Below are 13,956 nucleotides of genomic sequence, written 5' to 3'. Positions count from 1 at the left end.
TTTGTCTGCATTAATGATAACATAATAAAAGTCTCATTTAAATTGTTTTGAATCGTTTATTTGACATATGTTAGAAGCTGCCTACAGAAACCAATTTTTTGTGTATTTACATTTAGCAGACGCATTTATCCAAAGCGACTTACAAATGAGAACAAACAATATAGCAGTGAAACTAACAGTAGGACAACAATATGCAAGTGCTATGACCCTTCCCAGTTTATTCTAACGCAGTAGGCTAGGTCATTCCACCAGCATGGAAAAGACCAGAAAAAGATCTGAGAAAGATATTTTGTGCCTATTTGAGATAGCACTACAAGACGGACGGCGTTCACTTGTAGAGCACAAGTTTCTGGATGTTTTTGGATCCACGTGAGTCTGAAGTAATGACTCATAGTGTATTATAAAAAAAAATCTCATGGTCCTAATGACAAGTAACCTCAAACATAACACAAGAGTGACCTCTTCTGGTTGCAATTACATCTGCCTCAACAATGAGGCTTTCGAAAGAAAGAAAGAAAGAAAGAAAGAAAGAAAGAAAGAAAGAAAGAAAGAAAGAAAGAAAGAAAGAAAGAAAGAAAAAAAGAAAGAAAGAAAGAAAGAAAGAAAGAAAGAAAGAATGAAAGAAAGAAAGAAAGAAAGAAAGAAAGAAAGAAAGAAAGAAAGAAAGAAAGAAAGAAAGAAAGAAAGAAAGAAAGATTTTATTTCTCAAGGTGTTACTTTATTTCTCAAGGTGTTGACAAAAAAATTACACACTTTAACTAAAATGTTTATTGATTCATATTTCTATATATATATATATATATATATATATAATTATAATAAATAATTTTTCCATGATATATTAAACTTTTCAGCCCATTTTTACTGATGCTAACAAGGCTAGTCCCGTTCAAAAGCTTATTTTACCTCGGTGACAAGCTGAAGGTATCTTCTTGTAGTCCATGCACACATCAAGAACTCAGGCACGTAGTCACGTGTTCCACCCGGACTGGTTTCCACTGCGCACCCATTCAGATACAACCGCCTGACGGGAAAGAACATGGCAGCTCAGGCAAGTCCAATATTTAACGTTTTGTTTTAGAATTATTAACAAATTTGCGAATTTCTTCGGATATATGTAATGTGATGTATCTATGTACCACTATTATGCTCTGTCTTTAAGGCCTTGGAATGTTTTGTGAATAACATTACTTCTGTAAGCTTGCCGCTTTTTAGCACATGTGCTTCAATTTATTACAATATTCAGATATAATCCAGACCTTTGAGATGTCGATGTGGATTTATGAAAATGGCTTTAATCCAGATATTCAGAAAATAAAAATCTTTTTTTGATGCTGTTTTTTTACTACTACTAGGCTGAGGCCAAAGCTTGTGTTTATGGTTGCTTAGCCTTCGCACTGTTTTTATTGGGAATATGAAACTCCAGCATGTATACTGCATTATAAGCGCATTTGCCACAAATTGTCATCGCGGTAACGTTAGTAAAATTACGATGCTGCATCTTACAGTTGGCACTTTACTGACTAGCATGTCTAAAATTTCAACTAAGTTATCTGGAAACTCTGTGTTGCGCTCCTGTGTCACTATGGCAACGCACTCGCTTAACGGTTGTTTACTGTTCAAGTTAGTTCCCAACGGAGCATTAAACATTGAAAATATCACAACGAAGCATACAAATACAACTTAATAATTGTTTAATAATATTATGTTTACCTTTTTAATTTACGAAAGGTTGCAGCCACGAAGGTTCCGGAGGTGCGAGACATCACTCGCATTGAGAGGATTGGTGAGAAACTTTATTAATCACACCGTTACAAATAACGTAAAACACACACACACACACACACACACACACACACACACACACACACACACACATATATATATATATATATATATATATATATATATATATATATATATATGATCAAAATTACTCAGTTTATTTACAGCATGAATGTATGGTAGTGAAGATGCCATAAATGTTGACTTCTGTCGCAGGTGCACACTCTCACATTCGTGGCCTTGGGTTGGATGATGCCTTGGAGGCACGACAGGTAATTTTCAAAAAATATGATTGATTTAGCTACCAGTGGCAACATACTCGACATTGGCTTAAATATTGCTCACAGTATGTTTAAAACAAAGTGCTGAACCTCTCTCTGACCAGGTGTCTCAGGGGATGGTGGGTCAGCTGGCATCTAGGAGAGCAGCCGGGCTGATCCTTGAAATGATCAAAGATGGTCAAATTGCTGGTCGTGCAGTCCTCATTGCTGGCCAACCTGGAACGGGCAAGACGGCTATTGCTATGGGTGAGTTTTTGCATTATGATTAATCTCATATATATATATATATATATAATATTATGTTGTTTTTAACATTGTAAAGCCATTGTAAAATAATATGCTAACATGTGACATTACAACAAACTCTGTATACAGCACAAGACCTATTCATAATTGAGAGCTGTTTATTGTACAGGCATTGCTCAGTCCCTTGGCCCTGACACACCTTTCACTGCTATGGCCGGGAGTGAGATTTTCTCTCTGGAGATGAGCAAGACAGAGGCTCTGAGCCAGGCCTTCCGCAAAGCCATAGGAGTCAGGATAAAGTGAGTGAGGCCGATTGAATGGTGAAGCAGGATGAAGTCACCAACCTCCACAAATATTAACATGCTTGTTGTCACTTTGTCATTATGAGGGCACGTCTATGGATTTGAAGGAATATTTACATTTATTTGTATATATATATATATATATATATATATATATATATATATATAATTTAAATTAATGGATGTTTTTTTTTATTTAGATTCATTATACTTTATTATTATTATTTTTTGATAGTTCTAGCATAAAGTTTGTTTAATATTTATGCTTATGTTCTATATTTGTTTTCTGGCAGAGAGGAGACTGAGATCATTGAAGGAGAGGTGGTAGAGATTCAGATCGACAGACCGGCTACAGGAACTGTGAGTCTGTGCTCTTCTCCCTCCATTAACCAGTTTCAGTGAATTAACCTCTCTATTTTGTTACAATTGTTTTTTCTTGGCTCTTCCAAGCTTTATAATGGGAGTCAATTGGTGTATTTTTTTGGAAGTCCATCAAAGCGCATCCATCCATGATTAAGGTGCTCCTCACGGCTCTGGTGTGTACACAAGTCGACTTGTGTACGGCTGTCTGCCAAAAGCTTTTTAAATAGGGATATTTTTCTTACACGAATGCATCGCTTCCTTTCAGAAGGCCTTTATTAACCTCCCAGAGCTGTTTCGAGCACTTTTATCATGGATGGATAAAAAAATATACCCATTCACTCCCATTATAAAGCTTGGAAGAGCCAGTGTATTTTTTTTTATGTAACTCTGATTATATTAGTCTGAAAGAAGAATGTCATATACACCTAGAATGGCCTCAGGGTGAGTAAATCATGGGCCAATTTTCATTTTTGGGTGAACTATCCTTAACGCAGAGGTAGAGTTACACTCACAGCACACTGCAATTCACAAAATTCATTATTTGCATGTGCCTTGCCGGATAAACATTTAATTCGCGTGCTGATGCACTTTTCTAATTTGTGCTTTCCTGATCACCGGGGGGCAAGGTTTATGTACATTTTAGGGTTGATGATGTCACTAAACCGGGAGGAATGCTACACAACATTCATCCTGTGTTAGTCCCTCTACACGACATTCCTCCTGGGGAATGTTGTGAGAGGCTGGCACAGTAATGTTTTTTTTTGATTGAATAGCCTATTATAAAGAATAATGATGTGCACGCTTAATAATAAACACTGCAGTTTTCCATAAAAAAAAAAAAAATTGTCATTGTGGTAACATTTGAAATATATTGAGAAGCCGAAGCAAATAAGCATGTCATCACGCAACACACTTACCTCAATGCACTCTAATTTAATTCACCTATTTGGGTGGAAAGCATTATTAAAGATGTTTATCATTATTCAGTGGGAAATTAATTTTTTGTTTTTATGAAAGTGAGAAATGAGTTTTCAGCTACTGTGATAAGTTGAGTGTAGGGCTCATATTAGTGCTCAATGTGACTATGCTTGCATAGACATTAGGACATGTCCCTAAGTGAACTCAGTTAGATGTGAATCATTTCCTTTCCTTTCTGTATTTGTGTTAAGGGTGCAAAAGTGGGTAAACTCACACTGAAGACGACAGAGATGGAAACCATCTATGACCTGGGGACCAAAATGATCGAGAGCCTCAGTAAAGAGAGAGTACAAGCTGGGTATGTAGATTATAAAAATGGGATCCTCAATGGATCAGACACAAATGGATCGGACTGGACTGCCATCCAGCTCCTCCTACAAAATGTATTAATTGTGTTTGTAACTTTATCCACTGAAACACCTGGCGTCTCATTTATAAAACTGTGCGTAGGATCCTTACTAAAAGTGTATGTGCGCCCGAAAGCCAAAAAATGCGTACGCCAAAAAATATTCAGACTTATAAAACCTTGCGTACACCAGAACCTGCGCCACATTCCCTTTATAAATCCCAGTCAGCGGAAGATTGTGCGCACTTGCGTCTCCTCCCCGAAATAACCATATATGGAGCTTACAACGCCTAGTTTTACTATGCATACCCTCATCTGCAAATCATGTGATGCCATATTTAATGGTACAAGACAAAATGTGAGATACGGATAAGCCGTCATATTACATTGCTAAAAATCACATTGTAGCATATCCTATCCTATACTAAACTTTTTATAGTATAAAATACATTTCAGTGATTGGTGATTGGTTGGTTCATATATAAGATGTAAAACAGTCTAAATCATTCTTTTATTTATTTTAACTGTTATTGTGAACCTGCACTGTATTTATGATTAGGACTCATAAGGAAGATATAATGTATTTTTCCTTCATCTTCCTTCAGTCCCTCAGCTGACCATTGATGTCTCCAAAACGTTTGTACGCATGAGTCAGAGCTTGTGTGTAGGTGTGCACATTTTCCTGTCAAGTTTGTTTTTATAAACAACCTATTGGTTGGAAGTAGCGTATGCCTCTTTCAAGGCTTGGTTTTTGTGTACACAATGGTTATAAATGAGGCCACCCCCCCACGCACACACACTTTTTTTCAGTGCTTAAACTGTTTAAGTACTGGCACATTATCATATTTCATATTCTGCAGAGATGTGATCACCATTGATAAAGCCACAGGAAAGATTAGCAAGCTGGGAAGGTCTTTTACTCGAGCAAGAGATTACGACGCCATGGGGTCGCAGGTACACATTCTCTCTTCGTCTGTAAAATGAATCCACCAATCAATGACAACATTTTCCTGAGAGTTTTTATATATATATAATATATACACTGTTGCTGTTTATTTCAGACACAGTTTGTGCAATGTCCAGAGGGAGAACTGCAGAAACGGAAGGAGGTTGTTCACACCGTCTCTCTTCATGAAATTGATGTCATTAACAGCCGCACTCAGGGATTCCTGGCCTTATTTTCTGGTTTGTCAAAGCTTTTTAAAACTGACAAACTAGATACTGACATGCTCAGTAAAACTAATCCTTGATTATTTTTCAGAATGAAATGGCTCTGTAGATTTTGTGTGTTGCTGTTGTTGATATTTGATAATGTGTTCTGCAGGTGACACAGGAGAGATTAAGTCAGAGGTTCGGGAGCAGATCAATGCTAAAGTGTCCGAGTGGAGAGAAGAAGGCAAAGCTGAGATCATTCCTGGGGTAAGCAGGCCAGACAAATAAGACAGAGGAACCAAGCCTTTAGGGCTTTACTTTAGGTTTATTTTTTTCTTGAAAAAAATCGTCCTACTATTGACGTAAGAGTACAGACTTTAATTTAACCCTGCATGTTTTTTTGAAAAAATGTTTGATTCCGTTTTCTTTAATTAAAATAAAATAAATCAATGAATTGCTGTATTAAACCAAAATGTAGGTATTAAAGGGTTAGTTCACTCAAAAATTAAAATTCTGGCAATAATTACACACCCTCATGTTGTTCCAAACCCGCAAGATTTTCGTTCTACTTCGGAAAACAAATTAAGATATTTTTGATTAAATCTGAGAGCTGGATCACACATGACCAGCGTCAGCTAATAGTGAGCCTACGTGTGACGTACACCACAGAGGCACTGCGCTGTTACACTATGTGACTAACTCGAGGCACAGAGAAGGAGAGTAATTACTGACAGAATTTTAATTTTTGGGGTGAACTATCCATTTAAATAATGTTTTATGAACAGTGCATAAAAAAATGCATAAAAATCTCTATGCACCATTGGCTCCATATGTTCCATCCATATCTACTAAATCATTCAAGCAATTCCTCATAACATACAAATAAAAATTTGTGTCGGGTCCGAAATTTTTTGGTTTCATCTTCCAGTCCTTGTGGCAGGTGAGCCAAAAAGTTAATTTCGGAGCCTGATTTGTATGATTTTCTGTATTATAAAAGCTAAATGTGAATCATATTTTTTAAGGGTAAAAATAATTTGTACACCCTAAATTAAACCTTTTTATTGCCATCTTATAACCATCATGTTTTGAAATGGGTTTATTGTTTTGAGGTAGCTCCATTCTATAGAAATAATTTATGCCTGCAATGGAAATGTTTTGTTGTTGAGCTTTTTTTTGTGGTTGCAGGTTCTCTTCATTGATGAGGTTCACATGTTGGACATAGAATGCTTTTCTTTTCTGAATCGAGCCCTAGAGAGTGATCTTTCACCTGTACTCGTCATGGCCACTAATCGAGGCATCACCCGGTATACATACAAACACAGCATCAATAACTACCATTAATACATGATGATGTTTTGGATCACATCTCCTCATTCACTGTTGTGTTTCATTTTTACAGTATTAGAGGCACCAATTACCAGAGTCCTCATGGTATTCCCATAGACATGCTTGACCGTCTGCTGATCATTGCTACCACTCCCTACACCGAGAAAGAGACCAGACAGATCCTGAAGATTCGGTGAGAGAACTTTCCAAGGTCATATTGTAATGTATTGTTAACTGTATAAAAAAGTGCAACAAATAAATCTAGAAATCTAAAAAATGATATGTGAATAATATAAAAAAATAACCTCTTTATAACTTAAAGTCCAGGAACAATTTTGTTAAATACACGGGATTTCAGTTTTGACTGCATGTGGTCATCCAGAACAATAAACTCGATAATTTTGTTGGTTATATTTATCGCTTGTTGGCTGTCTTTTGTAAACTTTTCTCTTTTTTTGAAATGAATGAAGCTTCTAGAGAAGTTTTACCTTTCACTAAACATATTTAGATATATCGAAATCGTCTTCCATTGCGATGTCCCGTATATCTAAATATGTTAAGACACCTCTGCATATCTAAATACCTCTGCATATCTAAATATATTTCCCGTATATCTAAATATGTTAAGACACCTTTGCAATTTCATAATCAAACTAAGCCAAATTGCGATTTTGGCTTTATATCGATTAATCATGCAGCCCTATTATATCATATATCAGTTCTGTCTCACTTCTCACCTTACACTTGTGTGTTTTGTGTTTCAGCTGCGAGGAGGAGGATGTAGAGCTCAGTGAGGAGGCACACACAGTTTTAACACGAATTGGACTGGAGACTTCCCTCCGTTATGCCATCCAGCTCATAAGTACTGCAGGCCTGGTGTGCCGCAAACGCCGGGTAATGCTAACACAAACGTATCATGGATAGAGCTGCGAGCAAATACAATACAGAAGTAGTGAACAAGCCTTTTTGGTCTGACCGTGGTTGGCTTTTTCTCACAGGGCACTGAAGTCCAAGTGGAGGACATTAAGAGGGTCTACTCTCTTTTCCTGGATGAGTCCCGGTCCTCACAGTACATGAAAGAGTACCAGGACTCCTTCCTCTTCAATGAAACACGTGAGATTCTTCTCTGCTTTTCATGCCCCTCGTTCAATGTACATGATTTGATTGAACAAGCAGTGTTCCAAGCGTAATAATGTAGAGTCCAACATCAATATGGCTTTCCATGCCACTTTGCCTTAGTGTTGCAGTCCACAATTAATCCTACTTTGCCTTTTTGGGACTGTTTTTATTTGCGGAGCCACAAAAACCCATATTGTCTCTGAAATGGCCATTTTATATCTAAAATGTAAGCTACTCTGTCACCTTGTTTATAGAAGTGTTGTATAAAAGTCTTGCCTAATTTCTTCAAATTGTGAGTGATATTGCTTAAAATTTAAAGGTGTAAAATTTACTATTTACAATGTATTAACTTCCACTTTCTATTTCTTTGTTCAGAATCCCCTCAGATGGACACCTCTTAATCAGAGACACTGTGAAGTCCATTTACTCTCATGACCTCGTCCCTTGCAGTGTTGCCTCATGCAATTGTTCTTGCTCTCAAGTTTTTTTTTTCTCCATCCTTCAAGTTTTTTTTTCTTCATTTGTTACTTGCTATTGCTAGATTTTATGTTTTGCATTGAATAAAAAACAATTTCTTCTTGATGGCTGTATAACATGGCAACCAATAGGATGAAATAACTAATGGACCATGAATATAATGATACTCTTGTTATTAGGCAGCCTCATAAGCCTGATCTTGATAACTACAATCTACAAATAAATAATCTACATTGTTTGTAAGCTTAGGCAATATTCTTTGACCTATCTTAGATGAGAATGTCCATTTAGATATAAACGTAGATTCTAGGCTACTCCACATAGAAATGTGAATGTGTAGATTGTTTGCACAGCATCTGATTGTGATGCACAACATCACCTCTGTAGGTCTATGAAACTGTTTCTTCATCCCCATCATTATGTGAATATGAATATTTGATTGAGTAAACTTTATAATATTACCGGTACTTTAATACTACTTTTACAAACTTTAATACTACTACTGGTTTTAATTTTTGCTGTATTGGGTACTTGCAACTGCCTGGGATTCTACTGGGACAGGAGGCTCCAAAAGACCGATATTAGCATCAGAACCTGTTGGAATCAACCAAAAACCCAAAGTAAAACAAATGGAAATATCAAAAATAGCCTATATAAAAAATAACACATGTAGACCTTTTACATTTTATGTTGGCCCTTGAATGAGTGTCTCGCTCCGATCAAGTCCCTTCAGGAATTCCCTGAGCCATTGGCCTTCCAGGTTCAGGGCCATCTCCATCTCCATGATATGCTCGAGCCTTTCCTGACTGAATTATATTTTTATATTTCATTATCAGCTGCTGCCACGTTATTTAATGCCTGCAGGATTGCATCTACAGGAAAATTTTAATTAGGTTGAATAACATACTGTTTTTCAGTTTCACCTCTAATATTGTCTTAATAATTACAAACTAGAAATGACATCTTTAATAGTAAAATTAGATTAATGTAATAATTTCTATCTCTAGAATGTATTGGTCTACTTATTACTAATTACTAAATCCCATATCAACATCGACCACTTGCACAATACAAGGAGAGACAAGAAACTGCACTTTTAATGCTTTCAAATTAACAATATACAATTGCATGAATTCTGGAATTAAACGGAGTGTGTAGAGGGAGAACATTAAAAATGTACCTTTTAAAAATGTATGTTAAATTCACTATTGTTTTAAACAGAATTGTTCTAGTCTGCTCATCAGATTTTACTTTAAATTACAGAAGAATTAAGAGTAATCCCTTTAATTGAATTACAGTATTTAGATTACTTGGTAATTAATTACACCCAACACTGTAAGTTACAACAATAATTAAAATGTAAACTTAAGCATTGACTCCATCAACTATTTTCTTCCAAGCTAAAACAGTTCTGCTGGTGAGAAATATGCAGACTTTCTTTTGTCTGGCGCTGTTGCCATGGTGACTCATAAAATCTGTGCTCCATTGATAATGGCTTTTATAGTTGTGGTGCACGCGCTTAACTCTCAGAGTTGATTGAACTAATTCATTTCAGCTGTTCTGTAACCGAAGTTTCCCATCTCAGGATGTTTTTTAGTTTTAGGTTTTAAGTTTTTTTTTTCCCACGGACGTTGTAGTTCAACAATCCTACGTATAATTTATGTTTGATTATGTTCCTGAATCCTGAAAATGACATAGGTCTCTGTGCTGCGCGCGCATTTTAAGAAAAACAGCTTCCAGAATCTCCACGAATTCAATGCCGGATTCGTTACTAAAACATGAAGCAGTTCCAACTTTAAAACCAGAGGCAGCAGACGTTTGTTGGGCCACAACCAGTAAGTAGGCTAAGACTTAATCATTTTAAATGTATTTGCATGTATTATAATTCCAGACGTAATGTTTAAGTTTTATCAAATGCCAGCGCTGGCTTTATAGTCACTAGGCTAATAGTTATGCTATTTTGTGTCTAGCCTATGACAAACGTGTACAAACATTTTGGACCTGAAGTTTGTATATGTAACGTTAGCCTACTAATGTTGTAAATGTATTTTTCATGTATTACCATTCAGAAACGTTTTGTTAAACCGTTTTGTGAGGTTCTGCTTGCCTCTCTTCATCGCCGCTTTCTGGGTCTGATTCTGGCTCATACTGATACTGAAGTGTCCACTCCACACTCCATTATTTACATTTGACAGGAACACATACAACTTCGCCCTTAAAGGTAATGGGCGTGAATTTTCCGGACAACGTGCACTACAGTTTAGCCAATCATAACACACCGGCCCAAACTAATCAATCTGAGCCCATTGCCTGTTTCTGGGGGAGTGGTTTCATCGACTCAGGAAGTCAACCGGTGTGTGGCTTACAGTTACAATAAAGGTGAAATTTATGAAAAATAAGACTTTAAAAAAGAAAAACCAGGAATATATGTTATATTGCACCCCATAAACACAATAATGCAAAGAAAAGCAGTAATTACCACCCCTTTAAGTATTATTTTAGTGTTCAGTCAAATGGTGGTATTATGCTCCTTTTTACAAGTCTCTGTCCCTATTGTGTATGTGAAGTTTTAGCTCAATTTTTCTTTTTACAGTATGTTTAAATTGTCCCTTTTTGAAGTTAAAAACGTTTTGTTTTGTGAGTGTCCCTTTAAATGCAAAAGAGCTGCTGCAATTACCTCACAGAGGTGTCTTCCCAGCAAACACAGAATGTTCCCCTAACGTTCCCGTATGGTTCCTATTTGGTTATTTTTTTGGGAACCAATTAAGAATGTTCTGGGAACGTTCCTGTAGGTTATTTGTTACGTTCTCCTAAAAGGAACATTCCCAGAACGTTCCCCTAACCTTAAGGGAACGTTCTATTTCCGTTAAGAAAACTTTCCTGGGGAACCAATAAGGAACGTTCTGGGAACCAAAAACGAATGTTTCCAGAACCTAAAATTGTTTGCTGGTTTTTATGTTTAAACTGGAGTCAAACAATGGTGGAGTGGAGACTGAGAGACTCAAGAAGCGACAACGTAGAATGCAACAGGACGTTTCTGAATGGTTAGTTGATGAATTTATGTTGCTGATGTGGAGTTAACTATCTTCAAGTCACTGACTAGCATATTCTGTCATGATAATCTACAAATCGCTCGTGTGGGAACTGTTGTAAGATGCCTACAGAGTGACATGCACTGTAAAAAATAATCCAGTAAAAAAACGGTAAACTACTGGCAGCTGTGGTTGCCAGCATCATACCGTAACTATACGGTGTGTTACTGTTTTTGTGTTCGAGCATAGAGCTGTTAAATTAAAGTTTTGTACTGTAGATGAATATACGGTATTTAGCTGTTAATTTAAAAAACAGTAACACACCGTATTTTTACGGTATAATGCTGGCAACCACAGCTGCCAGTAGTTTACCGTTTTTTTACAGGATTATTTTTTACAGTGTGCTATTGCATTTGTGTTCCGTACCATTTTGCATGTGAAAAGATGGATGCAACAGATTGAGTAAACTGACAAATGTGCTCTAGTACAACTCTTCTATTCTCATCACTTTTATATCGGTTTATGTCAATTTTAGGGTTAGTGATGTCACTAACACGGGAGGAATGTCATGGAGCCCCTACCGGTTGTTTGTTGTAGTCTTTAAAAACGATTTCTTTAAAAGCAAATTTCTTCCTTTGCTTTGAACTTTAAGCGTTGCAGCTTTGCAGATGTTGTTTTTGTATTTTATTTTAATGAATGAAAACGATTTTTGAATAGTTTTAGATTTAGTTAACAGCCAACAACTGTGGTGAAAAGATGAACATGCTGAGATGTCTGTTTTCCTCATTGGGCTGCTTGTCAGTTGTAGTACTACAGCAATTGGCTAGATGGCAGTAGTTAATCAATATTGAGCTGCTCTTTATGCTGTACACTTGACAGTGGATATCTCTTATTTCTTTTCCCCACCTTAGTACCACAGTATGTGAAAGTTTTCTTTTATACCTATTTAATTTGATAGGTTTTAAGAGTCGTTTAAAACATTAATGTGGTGTTTGTTCACATATTGCCAGTGTGCACACATGCTATAATGGTTTACAAGGATTGAATGTACTGAACAAAACCAGAGCGAGATTTAGAAACCCAGAGGTTTTGATGTGTGGTCTTAGCAAACCAAGCATAAGACAAGTCAATTCATTCACGGTGTGATGAATGTATGAATAGATAGACAGTGGACCTTTTCTTTGGGGCAATTTTAGCAGAAGGGTCTAAAGTCGTCATGTCTGAGGTTACAAAGCAACGTTTCCGCACGCTGCATGAGTGAACATAGCCTTCCATTTACACTCAGAATGTCTGCCTGTTAAAAAAGAACCATGACTAACAAAACAGCAGACTACTTTAAAATGGCGGAAAGAACATGATAGATAATCCTTGGAGACGCATTGAGTAGACGCCACTGGCTGGCCGTCTCAAAAGAGCTTTGGATGAATCTGAGCAGTTAGATGAAATCAAAGGTAGCCAGTATAAATTGAAAAGTCTGAGAGAGTTGTGTGCGCTCTCTCCGTTCCTCTCTACCGTCCCAGAGATAAGACCGTAATTCAAAACCTCCCATTAACATGTCAGGATAAATGGCAGCTAGAGAAGGAAAAGCGCTGGAAAGCTATACTGAATCCAGGCCCAGTTAACTTACTTCAATGCAATCCCTGAAAGTTATGACATCCGTTACCATTAAGAGGACACTTGACTGTTTCTTAAGACTTATGGACTGGAAGATTCTTTTTTTTTTCGTGATTATTTTAGGTCGTAGACTGGCCAGGAAAAAATAAAAAAAACTATTTTTGCTTCTTTAGGTTGACTAATCATGACCCACTTTTTCTTCTTCTTCTTTGTAGACTTTATACTTTGTGTGCTGAAAATCCCTTTAAGGGAGCATTGTTGGAATACAAATCACTTTCATGAGAGATTATGGGAAAAAAGGAGCCTCGCTGCTCCCTCTTAGCCTTCTTACCTGGGATTTTTGTGATGTTTCATAACTCTCCCCATCTCAGTTCACTAGTGAGGATTAATCTGTCATCTGTATCCCACAAATCCCTCTCAGTCTCCTGTTGTACTGTGATGGTTAGAATTATTTGCCCCCTTGCTAAATATGATCAACGATGGCTGTAAAAAATAAATCTGCATTTTTAATCCTTTTGATATTTTATTAAAAAAAAAAAACTAGCTAAAATCAAACCTTTTATTGAAGAATAATAATTGAAAGTGGGTGTAAAATCATATTATGAAATAAATGTTTTTCTCTCCAAAACACGCTGGGAACTATTATTTGCCCCCTTCCATTAAATACTTTTTGCAACCTCATTTTTCCAAGATAACAGCTCTGAGTCTTCTCGCATAATGCCTGATGAGTTTGGAGAACACCTGACAAGAGAGCAGAGACCATTTCTCCATACAGAATATCTCCAGATTCCCAGATCAATGTTGACGCTTCTTCTCTTCAGTTCAGCCCACTCATTTTCTATAGGGTCCAGGTTAGGATGTACTGGGATGGCAAATGCTTGGTTTTGTGCTCAGTGACCCATTTTTGTTTTGATTTTGATGTTTGTTTTTGGATC

The 13,956-nt window shown here is 36.7% G+C and overlaps 1 protein-coding gene across 1 annotated transcript; it reads left to right on the top strand.

Moving 5' to 3' along the window:
* The first annotated feature begins 1,733 nt into the window (after window positions 1-1,733).
* Window positions 1,734-8,480, top strand: ruvbl2 (RuvB-like AAA ATPase 2). Its single transcript, XM_039659855.2, has 14 exons — window positions 1,734-1,786; window positions 2,002-2,057; window positions 2,171-2,312; window positions 2,482-2,611; window positions 2,908-2,974; window positions 4,147-4,253; window positions 5,162-5,255; window positions 5,363-5,486; window positions 5,626-5,720; window positions 6,639-6,757; window positions 6,853-6,972; window positions 7,544-7,673; window positions 7,778-7,892; window positions 8,274-8,480. The coding sequence occupies exons 3-14, from the start codon at window positions 2,183-2,185 to the stop codon at window positions 8,297-8,299; spliced, it is 1,257 nt and encodes a 418-aa protein (XP_039515789.2). The 5' UTR covers window positions 1,734-1,786; window positions 2,002-2,057; window positions 2,171-2,182; the 3' UTR covers window positions 8,300-8,480.
* The last annotated feature ends 5,476 nt before the right edge of the window (window positions 8,481-13,956 follow it).

The sequence above is a fragment of the Pimephales promelas genome, chromosome 4 (assembly GCF_988280905.1).
Source record: "Pimephales promelas chromosome 4, fPimPro1.hap1.1, whole genome shotgun sequence".
Lineage (NCBI taxonomy): Eukaryota > Metazoa > Chordata > Actinopteri > Cypriniformes > Leuciscidae > Pimephales > Pimephales promelas.
The sequence above is the reverse complement of the archived record's forward strand: the minus strand, read 5'-3'. Positions and strand labels throughout refer to the sequence as shown.